The sequence below is a fragment of the Falco naumanni genome, chromosome 7, assembly GCF_017639655.2.
Source record: "Falco naumanni isolate bFalNau1 chromosome 7, bFalNau1.pat, whole genome shotgun sequence".
Classification (NCBI taxonomy): domain Eukaryota; kingdom Metazoa; phylum Chordata; class Aves; order Falconiformes; family Falconidae; genus Falco; species Falco naumanni.
The window spans coordinates 48,932,428-48,950,386 of NC_054060.1; the positions used below are offsets into that span (position 1 = coordinate 48,932,428).

The window sequence follows — 17,959 nt, forward strand, 5'->3', positions numbered from 1 at the left end:
AAAATAAAGAGAAACAGCTGTGGATTAATATCAGTCCATCTATTTTTGCCGTCCTATCTAATCTGTCTAGATCATACATCACTAAACTGTATCTAATATATATATGCTAGTCTATATATTTGTCAAACATACAGGGCCTACTCTGCATCAAATATTTTGATATTCTGATCAGACATTTTGATTTTGAATATAAAATCTTGGCCTCTGTAAAGTCAATCAGAATTTTAGAATTCGAAAAATAGTTCATTATGATTTTTCTTCCACTTCCAGCTGCTTTTCTAGCCAGCAGCTCAAATGAGATGTACAAGGGTTGCTGCCTTAAGCGAGTTCTATATGTCAAAGAAACATTAGCAGCTCTGAAGTGCTAAAAAATGTCAAATACCTATATAAAAGATGTTTGGTAACACCTTAAGATGAGCCAATCTCCATAGCATTTAGGGGAAGACAAGTGACTAATTGCTTTAATTTTTGTTGAACATCCCTTGATTTCTTCTTATCATGTTTTGCTTAATATTTAATATTAGCAATTTTTTACATAAAGAAAGATAACCAGATCCTAAAAATGAAACAAGTGGCAGTTGAAACAATATAATCAATACAATACCTATTTCACCCTGATTATTGAGGAAAGAAGTATCTAGTCTTTCAACTGGCTCACATGCTTTGTCTCTTGTTTCTGTAAAAGAAGAAAAGTAGTAAATATTAATTTGAGAAAATTGAGAACAAAGTCACGTGTATACCCATATTAATTGTACACAATCACAAAATGTCAGCTTCAGAAGTGGACAATTGAAAACCAGTTTCCAAATCAAATGTTATTCACTGATCTACCTATGTTCCTTTTTCGCTCCTTCCCAGGTAGGGCACTTCAAGAATGTTCTGCCAGATAACGATGAGATTGTCCATTCCCATAACCATTCCAGAAAATGGCTGCAGTTAACATCAGTTAGAATAGCCCTATGGCCCAGTTGCAATGCATAGAGCCCTGCTGTGGGAGCAGTGGCAGCTCTAATCCTCTTTAGCTGGAGGCACCCCATTCCCTCCTTTGCAGGCTCTGCACAGGCAGAGTGTGCTTGGTCTGGGGAGCACTGGGGAACACTGGGGAGCAGGCTGCAGTGCCATGCTCGGGGGCCAGTGTGTGAGTCTGCCTATAGCTCCAGAAGGGAATGCAACTCAGGGGGTGTTCTAAAGCTCTGGTGGGGATGGGCATCGTTGTAGCAGAAGAGTCATCCATGGGTGACAGAGGATGGCAGCTCACCTGATACTATGCTAATGCAAAGAGGATTTTTAATGATATGACCATGAAGAACAAAATATAAAAATGTCACTGCCATTCAAATCATCAATGAATTTCGATTGCATCTTTCTGTAAGATCTTTCTGTTTCCACTGTGAAAGTAATAAACTACCAAAATTTAAGACATTTACATTAGTCCAGATTTTATCTTCAAATACTATGTCCAGCATCTGTCACAAGATTATCTACATTTTCTTAGTAATCTAGCAAAATATTTCCAACTACTACAAAGTTCAAAACCTTGGACAAAAACAGTCTGCTTCTGACCCGCATGGCTATCCAGCTGCCTAATGTGTAAATGGCAACTTGCTTGAGAGCAAATACTGGATGAACCTGCAAGCAGCAGAGCAGAAGCCACGTCCATGGGCCTGGGCCAGGTGGCCAACCCAGGCTGTAGGGCTGCTGCAGGGGGCAGCCACTCCTAGTATGCCTTAACACAAATAACTGTTGTTTGCTATAGAAGCACGTATGTGTATGAACAAACAAGCTGAACACCATAGCCTAAAACAGTTGGTGCCCTTTAGATTCACTGCTGCAGTGGTTCACTGCACTAAGCCGTTGTAACAAGCTGTTCTGAAGCTACTAAGCTAGTCCCAAGGGGAGAAAGTGGTTTAGTTCAAAACACACTAATGACAAAATGGGTCAAAGTCATTGCTGGCATTACAGATACACTTCTAGAGGCTGACAAAATATATTACTTCTCAGCTGAAAAAATGATGATATTTAATACAGAAGTCCTTATTCTAGTACCTTAAAAAGATTACATATGTTATTGTTAATCTATATCTAAAATACTTCATAAAAGCATATACGTACCTGTTGCATTGTAACAGTATGCATCATACCGACCAGTTGTGTTTGCTGAAAGTTTGTAAATGCCAGTATGATTTGCTGCACAAAGGTGATAGGGATTGATTCGTGGGATAACAATATTCCCCACTACAAAACCATACCTGTGAAGAACAGAGGAAAATATACCATATTAAATATTATAGCAGGTGATAGAAATGTTCCAGATATCCAAACATGAAGAAGCTATGAAGAGGCCATTATTTTCAACTTACATTATTTTTTAAAAATGCATGTGTTTTGCATACTTTTTTTTTTTATATGAAGGATGTTCCTTTCTCACATGGTAGCTACATCGGTCTCCAGTCACTCAACACCACTCTGCATGTAATTTCTAGAGCTAAACCCATTTCAATTGAGTATCTTGTTATCTAAGACAATTGGTTCCAAAGCAAGGCAACAAAGGAGAGGGACTGGGAGGCAGTGTGAGGCTGTGACACTAAAGACTGGCCTCTTTTTTCTTCAGGGAGTCACATTTTCATTTCTTTGAGCATAACATTCTGCTCAGTGACATTTCACACTGAAATGCTGGGGGCTCAATTTGTAGTACCCGAGCAAATTTAGAGAATGACTGTAGGACACATCCCTCTGTGCAAAAGCTGACAGCTTGGTAAAATATTCAGATACAACACTCATTCATCCACAAATTCTTTCTGTATTTTTCAGTTGAAAAATGGCTGTTATGTACAGAGCTCATATATTTCAGGGATGACTGTGGCTAACAAAGCTCCATAATGCACAATGCATTATTACTATTTTGCAATCCTGTAACACTTAATTCATTCCAGTATATTTAGCTAGGAGGTGTAATACAATGTTAACGAGAACTGGGGTTTGGTTTGGTTTTTGGTTTACTTCTTGAGAAGTACAATTTCTCAGGGATGAATAAATTTCATAGCTTTGCAGTTTTTTATTTGTGAGCCCTATTCCAGTTACATGTCTAACATGCAGATACTTGCAATTCTGAAACAGTCTTGTGAGTGGAATTATAAACTGCTTTACTCACACTTCCAACTAAGCCTTTAACATTGACACTTTATAATCCATTAATCACCTACTTGTGTTATGGTCTGTTGATTCATCCTAGTCACCCACCATTCTCATGTATTTTGATGATTATATGCAGTACATTTTTTCTCTCCTACTAAAGCTTGATAAGAGCCTAGCCTTACTGACAAGGACTTCTAGCACAAGATCAACAAATGAAAGTAAGAGGGTGGGAGGACTGACCAGAAGGAACGGAGAAAGGAAACCTATCTACATGACTTACATGTCCAAATCTGTCCCTCTCTAAACAGTAAATTATGGAGAATTGTAACATTAATGAAAAAGTACAGCTCCCTAATGCAAAAAAAAAAATTCCCTCTACTCCTTCTTTCAACTACCTTTATATTTTAACTTCAGAGAAGACTTTTCACATTGCAGAATATTCATAATTGCTAGCATGAGAAATCTCTGCCCCTAGGTCTTCAGTTAGTATTTGATCCTTAGTCTCTACATATTGTGTGGTGCTGGACAATTCAGAATGCTAAGTATGGTCATATGCTAATGCCAGAGAAAGAACATGCCTACTGTGTTATGCAGGACTTTTCCCTCGGAGTAAAGAATTGTTTCTAGTCTTTATGTGGTACCAATTTAAAAAACATTCTTACTTCTCACAGAAGAACCTTGTAAGAATTTTCCATCCATTGTTCCCTGGCACTATTGTCCACCACTTTCACCACGCTGCATGGCACAATGCTTGTAAAAATGGATGTGTCATGTGCTGTCATCAACAGCAGTGTATGACATTTATATGTATAAGAATGTTTTCAAGGCATTGCATGTGTATTTTTCCATGATTACAAATTACTTTATATGGATACTATTAATTTGAAAGGAGCTTTATTCAATTCTCATAGGCTTGAAAACCAGTGGGAAAGAACATTCATGCATTAGGTGATAAAAAAGTAAAGCACTACTGACTAAATTGAAATGAAATAATTCACAGGAAAGTTTCAAGCAGTATTGATGGTGGTACGATTTCTCATGATATCAGAATGAAAGTCTTAAATTTCTGGAGAAATGTCCACTGAATTTTTCTACTCCAATCAGTTAATAGATAAACTCCATTTCTCTGTATTTGTTGTTTGGTTTAGATTATAATAAAGTTGAAAATCTACTGAAAGTTATTTCAACTTTATAATGGTTTACCAACATGAATCTATGTTGATCAAAAACTTCAGATTTACAGCTCCTGAGTTTAATCTCTTTTCTGCATATGAATGTTTAAGATGAGTTGCATAAAAAATGTATAACATATTTTGTAAAGCAAGATTGCAGGATCACGTTGTCTGATGTATTTACAGACCATAGGACCGTCACAACTTGATTACTGTTTGAACAGAATGTATTGTTGGGGAAAATATTTCATCCTGAAAACTATCAATTCTGGTGTGACAAAGAATATACTAGAAGTCTTGCAAGTTGTTTCAGCCAATAATCATTATCCTTACATACTTTGTTAGTACATATTGGTACTCCTTTTTTTTTTTAATCCAAAATCTTTTGTGAGTAACTTCCAGTCTTGTAGTTTAAGTTATTTTTTGCTAAACTGAAGGCTTCGTGTTATCTGTATTTGTTGCCCTACACATTATTAATTGCAGAGGGTAATTAAGTCACTTGACAACATGGTTTTGGGTTTTGTGGTAATTTTTATGGCTGTCTTCTGAAACTTTTCCATTCACAGATTATAACAATGCTTAATACTCTGGCCATTTTTTCACTGGGATATTAAGATATCATCCACACAGTACCACTTGCTGCTTTTTACTGTGTCTTGACAAGACAGAGTTCCCTATACTGTCTATAACATCTTCAGTCTTTGACCTTACATCAGGTCATTAAAAATCATAAATACTTGTCACATACTTACCTTACCAATTAGTCAGTGATACAGTATGATCTGAACATCTTCCTAATTAGTTCATTATACTGTCAATCTTTTGTTATGTTTAGATTTTATCTGTAAGAAGCTATGATTTCTTAAAGATAATTGCTAAAAAGTATAGGCAGTCAAGGATTTATTTATTACTGGACCCAGAGCATACATGCACAAAAACATTTTGTTCATCACAGAATATAACTTATGTGAGGGCTGATATAGCCATGTAATTAACAGCTATATGAAATCAACTTTAAGTATTACACTATAGCATGGATGCATGGACTTATCATGATATATTACTTTTTCAAGGATTTCTTTACCTGCAAGTTTCAAATCCAAGTTCATGAGCTTTCTTCAACTGCTCTAGTGTTGCCAACGTACTGTTGAGAGCTCTGCAGAGTTCAACTGCTTCAGGTTGTGAGAGACTGTAGCGACCATTTTTCTCAACATGAAAAACTCCTCCATATCTGCAACTTACATTGAATTCTGTTATCAAAAGAAAAGAAAAAAAAAGTATTTACAAATTGTTGGATTTAATGCTTCGCCAAAGACACAGAAATTATTTATTTTCAATTATAGTGCTTCAATGTGAACCAGCAACAAGTAGCAGCCACCGATCTGCTCAGAAACAGCACTAACATTTTCAATCACCTTCTTACTACTTCCCTTCTTTGGGCTGAGACACAAGCCAGATCTTCAGATTTGCTTTGCAAAAATAGCAATACAGCATGTTTTTGTGAGGTACCTAGCTCTTGCAAAATTCCATTAACAATAACATACAGAAGATGTAAATACATTCTGAAAGTCTCGGAAGCCACATTGCTGCAAAGCTAACTGAATATTCAAATGTATTTGAAAATAAAATATTTCATTCATAACATAATTTTTTAAAGATGAAATGGTGTATAATAAAAACCTTTATGATCATGAGGTTCCTTAATTATTTCGTTGTGATCCCTTCACAGTGAATCATGTTTTATGAACATATGTCAATCCCCAGTTTCAGACCTAGTTCAAGCAATGTGTGCCTGTTACTGACTAGATAAAAGCAGAAAGCTTGCATTGGTTTGATGTTGCACGATCTACCTGAGACAAAAACTAAGTGAGCTGCACAGATATTCTGGCCAGAACAACATTATACTGTTAAATACACCCTGAAAGATAATCTTTAAGCTCTTCTTATTCAGCCTGCTGGGACAGATAGAAAAGCGTCAAATACACATTATCTAAGAATTCACGAGTGAACTTCTTGCTCCCTGCTCATGCATCTTGCCAATATTTCCCTCCATTTTGAAAGGCTTCCTCTGGCTGAGTTGACACACACACAAACACCTTGCTGCCAGCCATGCCAGAGTTTCAATATGTGCTGCAGTAAGCCTACTTAATGTTAAAGGATGTCTTAGACAGATTTTAATTCAATAATACTTCAAAGGTTTGCACATGGAAGTAACTTCCAATGGCAAGCAGTATCAGGGTAAAAATAATAAGATGATAAAAAAAATTAGGTCCCATAGTTATGTTGTGCAATTTGTTTTCTGGCCTTCAGCTCAGGAACCCTGAACAAGCAGTACGTGCAAAGCCTACGGGAGGGGCGCGCTGCATACAATTCACTACAGACACCGGGTGAAAGGCATAAGGGCTAGAGGCTCAGAGGACATCACACTCCATTCGTCTTTATGTTGGAAAGATACTGCCTACACAATGCAACAGGTACAGTGGGGAAACAGTATAGTCCAAGGGAAGTCTGACTGAGTAAAATGAAAGGAAAAATAAACATTTAACATCTTTTTTTTAACAGCAACAGCTAAGAAAGAGTTAATAATAATACTAATACAAATAAGAATAATAATGTGTGCGGAGAAAACGGAGAAGGATCAGGATGCTTCAAAGCAGTGTGAATTAACTTTGCTCCTGCCCCACCTTTCCCTCAAGAGAAAAAAGTGGTTGCAACTCCAGACTAGAATGACAACTACAAAGCACATTTAATTGGAGTCGCCTAATACACCCAGTGACCAGAGGAGCATGACTCATTTTTATCTTAATTTTAATCGCAGTTCCATGTGCAAGAAAGGCAAAAATAGACCAGTTTTCTCCAAATATCAAAAGTGGGTGTCCATACCATCTATTTGAAATAAATGATGCCATATAATGACTGTTTTCCTAGAAGACCAGAAATGCAATTCATTCATGTTTGCATTGACACATTCTGTTGTGAATAACAAGCAACTTCCCTAATGTCATTTTTGCTTGATGGTCTATTTTCTTCTATGGCACAGATGTGAAAGCAAATTATAGTAATTAAGGCATGCACTCTTCCTTCAGTTGCTTTTGTTCATTGGGAAACTGAGTTTGTTTGATCTACAGCATATCTACTCTATGTAAATTGGAAGGAATGTTCCTTTCCACAGGTAACAGGAAACAATCAAGGAGATAAAATACCAGATAACATCCAGACTGTATGGTGTATAAGAAGACAGCCATTAGTGGCAGCATAGGTAAGAGTCCAATAGTATTGATGACTGCTTGTCTGAAGTTGCTCAAAAGCTTGCTTCCAATCTTAAATACTTTTACTGTAGGCAACAGAATTAATCATTATGGTTACACGGATTGCCTTTCCACAAAAAGAACGCAAAAAATACCTCTTCTCCCACCTACATACACATACACCCATCCCCAATTATTTAGGCTGACAAAAACATTTAATGTAGACAAAACTGATATACACTGCATAGCTGTTTAACAGTGTTGATGATTACAGTTCTTAATGTTTTTATTATCATATGTTATACAAAATACCAAGAGGACATAATATTTAGTTTCGTAAAATTTGTACAAGACTAACACATTTTCTCAAAATGCCTTTATTTTGACACATCTGTTTCCTTCCAGGGAAAGAATTCTACTAAAATTTCTCTGATAATAGCCATGTCATGAGAGGTTTTGAACGCAAGAATGAGGAACCTATGTGGAAAAGGACACTAACAAATGCATTTTTCTTTCCTGGAGGACTTAACGTCTTGCAACAGGGCTGAGTTGCACAGTCTGAGGAGAAGCTACTGGACTAACACAGAATGATAGTCTCAACAAGTTCCTACACATGATTCTGAAATAGTCACAGTACTTCCACAAGTGCCTGGCACATATGGGCACAGCACTGGTCCTGGGGCTAGCTGATGGACTAGAGACCTTCTGCAGCCACACCCCTCCCTGAACAGCACCACATACTCAAAAGCCATCGCCACGTGTACATGGTGTCACAAATACTGTCAACAACAGATGTTCAAGTTGCAGATCAAAATAGAAGTTTTCACAACAACACAACAAATAGCTACTCTGCGCAGAAGGATGTGGCCCATGGCTACTGGTATAGGATGGAGCTACTCTTACAGCTGCCACAAGTGGCTTCTACTTTGGCTCCAAATGTTCCATATTCAAAGCCTGACATCATTTGGGAAGTTGTCCGGTCAGTAGCTGTATAAAACATAAATGACCTAGACGGAAAAAACTTTCTCTTTAGTTTTCCCTTCTTGATTCTCTCTTGTAGAAGAAGGAAGGCCTAAATTTGTTAATAATTAAACATACCCTGTGAAGCCCAAGAATTAATATTAAATTTGGGGATCAGATCACAAAGATCTATTTGATTACTTAAAAGTAACAAGCTCAGTGATTTTGGAACTAGATTTGTTTGGAACATCAACATCTCTTCCAATATCTTTAGGCTGATTTCTGAAGAACTTTTGTGATAAAAGCAGATACCACATCAGTTTGCTTTGGTTGCATTTGAATTTTGCAGCTCAATCTGGATTCATTGAAATATTAAATGTAGTTCACTTTTGGTTAGAGTGAATTCGATTAAGCTGTCATCAAACCTCAGCCCATTCATCACTTTAAAACACTACAATATATGCTCCACTACCACTCAGAGATCCAGCTGTAGTTAAAATCCCACTTACTAGGCAGCAAATCCCTTAAACTCCAACTCTTGAAAATAAATAGGCTTATTTAGACAAATAGGCTTAATGGAACTACTTGTGGGCTACATTTACAATGCATGTACGTTTTCCATGGAAATGCTCAGCCTGTCTCTACAGCATTATGTACTGTACAGCAGGACACTTGTGGGAAGTACCAGGCTTACAGCACATGTGCTGACCAACTGCACTGCACACGCACACAGAAGGGTCAAAGCTCCCAAGAAGCCTCGCTCGTGCAGTGTGGGAGATCACATGAATGTCCAGGAAACTCTGGGCAAAAATGTGGCAATTCAGTTCCCAAAACTAGTTTTGAGGCCATCCAATTAGTTGGCACTTTGCCCTAAAGTAATGTTGAGACAGCATGGTTTGTTTTTATCTTAATGATATCTTCTACACCTACTATTAAAAATGTTTATAACATCGCTGTAGTACAGATACTCTGGTCATGAAGCAGAGAGTGTGGAAAAAGGACTACAGCAGTACCTAAAACTCACATGAAATTGTATAGTCTAAGTAAATTGCATGAACCCAGCATCTCCTCTGTGAAGACAGCAAATACCATGTTTTAAAACCAGCAACATACAGATGTAGAATGGACTGCCTGGACCTGGCAACCCAGATTTTTTACTTTGTCATCTCATATTTTAACATCCAGACAATGGGGACTATTAATTGAATTGATGAAAATATTTCTAGTTGTATCAATACAAAACTTACAGAAAATAAAAGACAGGGTCTAAACTGAATTAACACCTTAAATTATTTTTTCCATGCTGAGGCTTATAGATTAATTTTGAGTTAAGAAAGAAACATGATTGCTAAATCCAAATCTGAACACATATTCCACCTTTTCCCATAGCGCAGGAAGGTCAAATACATTTATTTTATGTTGATGTTACTTAGCTGGCTTTAACACAGTTATGCAAAAGATGGCTTTTTTTCTTTGTTTCAAGAGACAAGGCAATGCAAAAATCATACTGTGTGCCAAACTGTTACTTAACCCTTCAACCTTTTTGAAGTTTCAAAGGAGCTGATTCAGAGTGGACTCACAGTGGAATCACAAACAGTACCCAAACCTTCCCTTCTGCCCCCACTTATAGCTGGCGGGCTTTGGGAGCTGACAGGCCATGATCTTTTCCTGATATCCACATGACTTGCTACAGCTGAAAGACAAAATTGTTTCATAATAGCTCTTTAAAAAGGCAGAAAGTATGTCTGCATTGTCATCATCATTAATCTCGTCCAGACCATGAGACTTGGGTGACTCAACCCAAAGCCATGGAATGCCCCTAAGCCTGCACTGAGTTTTATGAGCCTGGAGAACATTAACTTTCACAGAGGCCATTTCTTTCTGTCTTACCTGGGATTTCTGGTGCTGTTTCAAGCAGCTGCATGCAAGCCCTTCTCTGCTATTGCCATTCACATATCTAAACCAGGGTCAATTAATCCTTTTCAGCCAAAATCACTAACTGCAGTTCCACAGACAACTTTCTAGCTAGAGCCCACTGGTGTAACAGAATTGGATGAGACAGACTAAAGAGCATTGTCCTTTCATGGAAGTATGAGTTACACCCTGATTTTAATACTAGAAGCTTGTTAGAAGCTGTCACAGTAAGAAGACGGTTGCAATCCCCATTTCCACCCTGATTCTGCAACCCTTACGTACAATGAGTAACACTGACTCATGCTAACTTTTCCCATTGGAGTCGATTTTTCATAAAGATTTTTGATCCACTGCATGGATGTTTCATGCACTGCTCCCTGCTTTTCATTGTTTTCAAGACAATACCTGGAGGTTTCACTCTCGAGGTGGATACTGCCTTATATTATAAAAAACAAAAAAAAGTTATTTTAACAACTGCAAAGAGACATCAAAACAAATGAAGTGGAAGATTTGCAAACAACCTTCCCCTCTTAAACAAAAACAAGTAGAAGAATACTTAAGACACAAGGTTGTTAACAGACTTCTTGGTAAAACCACAGTCTGCATTGCATGGCAACCAGGAAATGTTCATGTACTGTTCTCAAGGGGATTTTCCTTTTCTGTTTGTGGTTTGAGATGATTGATAGGTCACCAGGATGTGATAAATTTGAGCTGGAAACAGCAACAGAACTAGGGGTTTGACAGTGCAGATAGTTTTCTTCTCTGTTTGCTTTAACAGAATATAGTTCTTATATTTATTGTAAGAATGTGTTCTAAATTTATTAAATAGATTTCAAGCTCTAGGGAGATATACTTGGGTAATAATCTCAGATTATTTAATCTTGTAGTGACACTTCTGAACGGGAACAACTGTTAGCTTAGCACTGATGTCTACATTTTTAGTATTAGCACCTGCTTTAATGCATGCTAGTAATGAAGCAGAGAAAAGTGGCATCTTTGAAACCGATTAACATCTGTTTAAAAGAGACTCCTAGTAACTATGGTTCCTCTCCAGACAAACCTAGAAACTGGGTCATATGAGTCCTAAGATCTGAGGTCTGGACAGTTCAGATCTTGGCTCTCAGTTCAGACCTATCTCCAGCTGATCTTTTTTTTTTTTTTTTTTTTTTTAAAATGTTTCTCAGGAAAACAACTTCATGGCTAAGTAAGAATGTCTATTTTACTCCTGACCAGACAAATTGCCCTCTGAATACAAAACTTTGTATGGGATGGATTCATGAAACATTTCAAGATCCAAGACATTTTGTCAACTAAGAGATCTCGATTACCACCATTTTGACATCCGGGAGAATTGAATGTACAAAGATATCATCCAGTGATTAGCTAATAATACACTACAATACACATGGGCCTGGATGGTATTATTATTTACTGAGTATTCCATCATTTCTTCAGAGGCTATTAGTAAAACCATTCACTAAGGCAATTCGCAGCCCAGACAACAGTAATTGGATACAGAGGCTTCCACCTTTATGTCAGAAATTGGACTGAAGCCCAGGTCAGTAGTGATGAAAATCACTGGATAGCTGTTTGTTAGGTTATGTAAAATGATTCATTAATCCCAGCTGCAGTCACCAATAGACACGTGTCGACATCATTAAAACACACCTATACCTGAATCCCTCAGGGCTTGATGGGGAAAGGAAAATTGTGCTGGGAAAATCAGAGGCTAAACTGGGATGACTACACACTGATCAAATTTAGAAGTCAGATTCTGCAGAATCCATGTGAGTCAAGCAAGCATGTGTCTATGAGGCTGCAGTCCTTTACCGTCACAACACAAAACCACCAAGGATCAAGCAACAAGCACAGCCATTTAGCGTGGCTGGGTGATGTTTTTCTGTTCTCCCAGTTATGATATTCTTGCTCTGCCAGCCACCATTCTCTACAGAAAGTAGAGTAAAAAACCTGGAAATAAGCTGCCTACACCATAAGCAAGGCTTTTCCAAATAGTGACAATGAAAGTAAGTCTTTACAGGTTCTTGGAAGTTGTCATATGAAATACCTTCTCAGGGGTATTCACAGGTTGTGAAACTTAAAATGATTTATAGGAAATACATTTCCAGATTTAGTGGCAGTAAACCATGTTTTCAATTCTTGAAGCATCCCTTGTGGATACTTAAATAAAGCAAAACAAGGGGTTTGTTTCTCAGTTTGAAATTGCCTTTCATTTTGAAACTTAATTAATTAGTTTGCACAAAACAGAATAAAACAATTTAAGAAAGTTAAGTTTGAACCTTTACATGGTTGCAATACAAGTAGATGCTTTAAGGAACGCAGGCCAAAATTTCCCCGTAGAGGTTTTTAAAATCTTGTATATTCGTGTCTGTTTGGCATAGGAAAGTGTTGTAAGTCTTGAAAATTTGCATGGGAGAGAAAACAACCCATAATTATATCCCTAATATATTGCTGATACTCGGGGTGGGGGTGGGTGGGCAGGGAATCTGCACACCTGGCTTTTTAAAGACAGAAAAGTCCAGGAAAACACTTCAAAAGGAATTTACCTGCATGTTGTAAGGAGTGCCTGCTATAAATAGAGGCAACATATTCTTAGTAGTTGGGTGTGGTGACAAGAAAGTGAAGATGCCTCTCTACAGATTCAAAGGTATAAAATCAGACCTTTCTTTGAAGTGTTGCCAAAGCTATTCCTACTACCCAGTTATATTTGGGTACCTAGTAATTTGGGCTGAAAAGGCAAATAAGATAGTAGCTTCTTCACTCTCCTGTATGCTGTTAACTGCATAAAAAGTCATGACGTAGCCATGTTAACCCTGTGATCCAAGTGGGCTCAGGTGGATCTGTGAAATGAAAAGGAGAGATGTGGCTAGGGATAAGCACAGTGGCCAGAGAGAGATACACTGCGGCAGGAGGATCTCCTTTCTCCACCAGATGTTAACAAGTACTCCTTACATTGCTGTGTTACTTCAGCAAGTACACACTGGAAACAGGATGTGGGACCCCGCTCAGGCGGTCGACTTCCTTCTAAACTGTTCTTAACGAATCTGCCCGCTGGCCACCAAAGTCATTGCCTCTGTTCCGTTTACAGATGGGCAAAAGTCTTCAGTGTCTCAATCTGATAGCTTTCCTGGCTACTGATTTAGAAAAGTGGGAGTGGGGGTGGCACTATTCATGAATCAAGCATTCACAGAGTCACAATGCAAGTAAGTACAAGAAATATGTTTCATTCCTCAGCAGCTGCTGAGGGAAGAAAAAAGTCTGCTAATGCATCTTCCAAACATACTTTATCTGCTTGGCAACTGTTGCTCTGGTAAACATCCTGAGTGAGCCTATACAGTCATCACTTACGATAAATGTCCTTGCTGTTGACATTAATATTATTCTTTTTGTAGTAGTTTCACACCATAGTGAGTTGAAAGTTTTCAGACTCCACTAGAACATGGTACAGCTGTGCAGCACCTCAGTGGAAAAATTGCAGGCAGTGAAATCATAGTCCTGGAATTAGACAGTTATCAGATATGCCCTACTCGAGATGATGAAAACATAATCATCATTGTCAATACTAGGAGAGCTTCAGGCTGTACAATGAGTAGTCTAACCCCAAAGGCTGAGTAACAGGGACTGTGAAGCAAATCAGTTGGGATCAGTTCCATGCAGTCCAGGTGAAGAAACATACATGAAACAAAGCTGGTGAATAATAGTTGGAGTCTGACTTTCATTGTTTGACTGAAATCAAACCATTTAGTCATTTGGGATAAAAGCAGGTGAGACAGTGTTTCTCAGCAGACGTATCTCCAGCCTGGAGATCGAAGGGCCTTATGCCTATTCCCTGCTCTGTCATTTACCCACTGATATAACCTGGATAAGTCAATTCATTTCTCTTTGCCTCAGTTTGCAACTAACCTCCTTAATAAAGCAATTCTAGATTTACTGATAAAGAATGCTGTAAGAGCAAAGAACCATTACATTGTTATTTTATGGTGTTCTTACAGCTTTTACATTCAGCCTCCATCTAAGATTTGACAAGTCACAGGAAGTCTGTTTTAAGGTCTGTGGTTATTTAGATAAGAAATTACTGAAAAATCAGACCTACGGTTAACAAGTCCAATTGAATGACAGATTTTGAATTTTAATGATTTGCGCTGTTACTCAATAATAATACCAGCTGTGATTTGAAACTATTTTTCACATGATATTGCATTATTTTTTTTATAAACAATTTCTAAACTTCTAAAGTTCTAAAACTACGGGTTTTTATATTTCCTCTGCTCCTCTGAGTTATCAGGAAAACCACTAATAAGGATTCTCAAATTTTAAACTCATTTGTGCAGTAAGTTCATTGTGGAAAAGCAAACAATGACCAAAACTGAAAAAGAGAAAAGAAGATGCTGAATAAGAAGTAGAACTTCTATTGATTTTAACAAGTCCACTTTGCAAGAAAACAACAGAGAAAGGAACCCCAAGAATCTTTTTAAAGGCTCTGAAAGCCAGCGAGTTAAAATGAAGGTAACATTAGCCTGGCAGTCACACTAAAAAGAAGGCAGCTGCTTAGCATATGCCTCACAATATAAGACATGTCAAAAGACAAGAGACCCATGCCAACTTCCTAGTAACAAACAATGGCAGAAGAGAACTGCCCAAATAGGAGACATATCAGTAGTTATTCCAAACTCAACATCCCCACAATGCACATGAACTCATTCCCAGTTTCTTTTCCCTCTACGCTTTTTTCAAATGTCTTGGAAAATTAAGATGAAACCCAACCTTTTGTAGAAGTTTCTTGTGTAGATTCACAAGAAGATACCTTACAAAGAGTACAAAGTAGTACAACATTAAAGACTTAAACCAGGGATCATAGTTGGTAATTGCATATTGATTAAAATACTGTCTGATAATCTGTTGAATTTGGCCTGCTAGAAATGAAACTGGGGAAGTGAAACCTCCAATGTAATGCATGATTTAATGATTCATACTAAATCCAGATTTCTCACATTAAGAAAGTAACTGTAACCTTTGCATGTAATTTTGCAGTTTTAAAGATGGATAATACACTACTTTTGAATATTTGTGATTTTCACAATAAAGCAGAATAAAGCATAATATCATCTGCATTCTGGAGGTCTCAAGAGTATGGAAAAGTTCTAAGTCTTAACAAATCACTGGATGAATGATAATCAAATCAAAACCAAAACCTGAAGAAATTTACTTGTTAGAATCAATGGTTAGCAAAAGCTGACTTGCTTTGTGATGTTACACTGAAATACCATTTTCTTTCCACAATGGGATTTTGAGTAACCTCTGCTAGCAGTGCTGTCTGGTCCTTGTTACCCACAAGACCTTACAAATGGTGTGTTTCAAAGAGGTCAGAAACACTGGGTACAAAAGAAAAAGTAAAGAAACAGTCTTGGAAGAAAGCATTCTCTGAAGAAGAGATCATGGAATAAGTCTGAAGAACTTAATTCACAGGCAGTAATGAAAATGAAAGTTGCTTATCCAGCTGTATGTACAAGCTACTGCAGTTTCAGAGATGGAGAATGGGTTGATCTCAATGTGTTCCTCTCCATAAAAACTCAAGAAGTACCCAGTCATAAGTACATTTTCAATGGAGGGATGGCAACCATGGTGCTTTCAGGAGCATTGGAGGCATACTGCACCCTACTGAAAAAAGTAAAACTTGTGAAATACACTTCATTTTTACTTCCTGAAGACCTTGAAATTTTGCTCTGGAAATATTAGGACAGACAGAGAAAAAAAATATCCAAACAGTATTTTCATTGGCAGAAAGACTTGGCTTGGGATCTGAAGTAAGTATGGTTCAAACAAAACCTACCTTTGGAAATTACCACTTTGTAAAAAATGTGTAATGCTTAACACAATCTACTTAAGCAAATCTCATTTAGAATCTATAGAAATCAATGGGAAAGGTCTTACCCCACCTTAAATCAGTGCAAGCTTCTGACGATGGAAGAGAACACTGTCACATCCACTACTCCCTTTGTTTTTTTGCTGATAGTCATAAGGGCAAGGATCCCATAGCCAGTAACCAGAATGCCTGGGCCAGCAGGCAGCTCCCACTTGAATTTTTGGTGGGAAAATATTTCCATTTTCTGGACTCTGTGTTACTCCATCCATCCATATACTACAGTTTTAAGAATCTTGAGATTTATACTGAAAGTAATGACTAGCAAGAAACTTTTCTAAGATGTATGCAAGTTATTAGTATCTCAAGTTAGATGTTCAGTTAGGTTTCTTTAATAATTCTTACAGTCTTAGTTTTGAACCTTTTATAGCTGGTTTAGTAAAAAGGTATGTTTAATAACTGGAGATCATAGTTAACATTAGTATGAACACAATGCTGTTGCTATCAGAAATGTGGTGAGAATAATGATATGCCTTGAGTTTAATATAGTTTTCCTTTTTTTTAAAAAAAAAATTATTTAAACTTAACAATCCATAAGAGGCAGGGAAGATGCATTTGCATGTGGGAAGAATGGGAAAGAGGCATTGGCAGTGTGGCCTCAATATTCTGTGAATTCAGATACTACATAAAATTCATTGAGTTGTCAGGTAAACTAAGACAAAGAAACTGATCTTGTGTGACCCATTACTACCACATGACAATGAATATTAACAGTGAGCTATATACAGGAAAGATAGCTTGAGACCAGTAAGCTGGTATCAGAGCTGGAAAGGAAAGCAAGTCAGTATAGCATTCTGGAATTAGAAGTAAGAAGGTCTCATCACATACTTGCAAGAAATAAAAGTGGAAAGTTCTTTAAACAAATCAGAGATCTCTCTTAGGAACAGCAGAAGTAGCTGACGCAGCATGGAACCACTTTTCCAGATGATCTGCTACCAGTCGTTGCATATAGATTCCATTTGTCTTTCTTGAACAGTTTGAAAGCACGTCTTAGACACACCTTACTATATCAATTCCTGAAACACTGCTAATTCAGCTGACTCTTAAAACTATTTGCTCTGGAAGGATGGGAGATATCAGGATATCTCCCAATACAGCAGCCAATTCAGGATACCAAACCAGTAAGCTAAAAAGCAAAAGGCCGACTTATATTAGGACTTGAACATGTTGCTATGACCATTATTGTAGATATATTTGTATCATGTCGAGGGTGGGAAAAAGGTGCTAAAATTTTGCAGACTGTTCCCTTGCAATTGCTGTGAGTCCACAGTAATATAATTCTGACTGGTGTTGATAAAGTGACATGGCCTGAGCACTATGGGTATGAGCAATAAAGTCAGATAAGTATTTGACTGATTCCGCTACTAAATTCAGTGCAGGTCTGCAAACAATGGTTTGTAAGGATGCTTCAAAAATTAGGAAAATACTTAGCTCTTACTCATAAACAGTATTTTCTGATGTGGATAGTCCAGCTGAAGGAAGGATTTATAGCCAGGCTCTATGTTGGATTACCAGTTAGTAACTGAAGAGTTTCCTGTTTCTAAGATAAAAGCTTCCCAGAGAATGCTCTGGTCCTCTGTACTTATGTTCAC

The 17,959-nt window shown here is 37.5% G+C and overlaps 1 protein-coding gene across 7 annotated transcripts in view; it reads right to left on the reverse strand.

Moving 5' to 3' along the window:
• CD44 (CD44 molecule (Indian blood group)) overlaps positions 1 to 17,959 on the reverse strand; it is a 59,143-nt gene that overhangs the window by 31,164 nt on the left and 10,020 nt on the right. For all 7 annotated transcript variants that reach the window (XM_040601467.1, XM_040601466.1, XM_040601465.1 and 4 more), the window contains exons 2-4: positions 5,392 to 5,557; positions 2,113 to 2,249; positions 605 to 676 (exon numbers count right to left, since the gene is read on the reverse strand). In XM_040601467.1, coding sequence (XP_040457401.1) covers positions 605 to 676; positions 2,113 to 2,249; positions 5,392 to 5,557 — 375 coding nt within the window. The remainder of the gene's footprint in view (positions 1 to 604; positions 677 to 2,112; positions 2,250 to 5,391; positions 5,558 to 17,959) is intronic.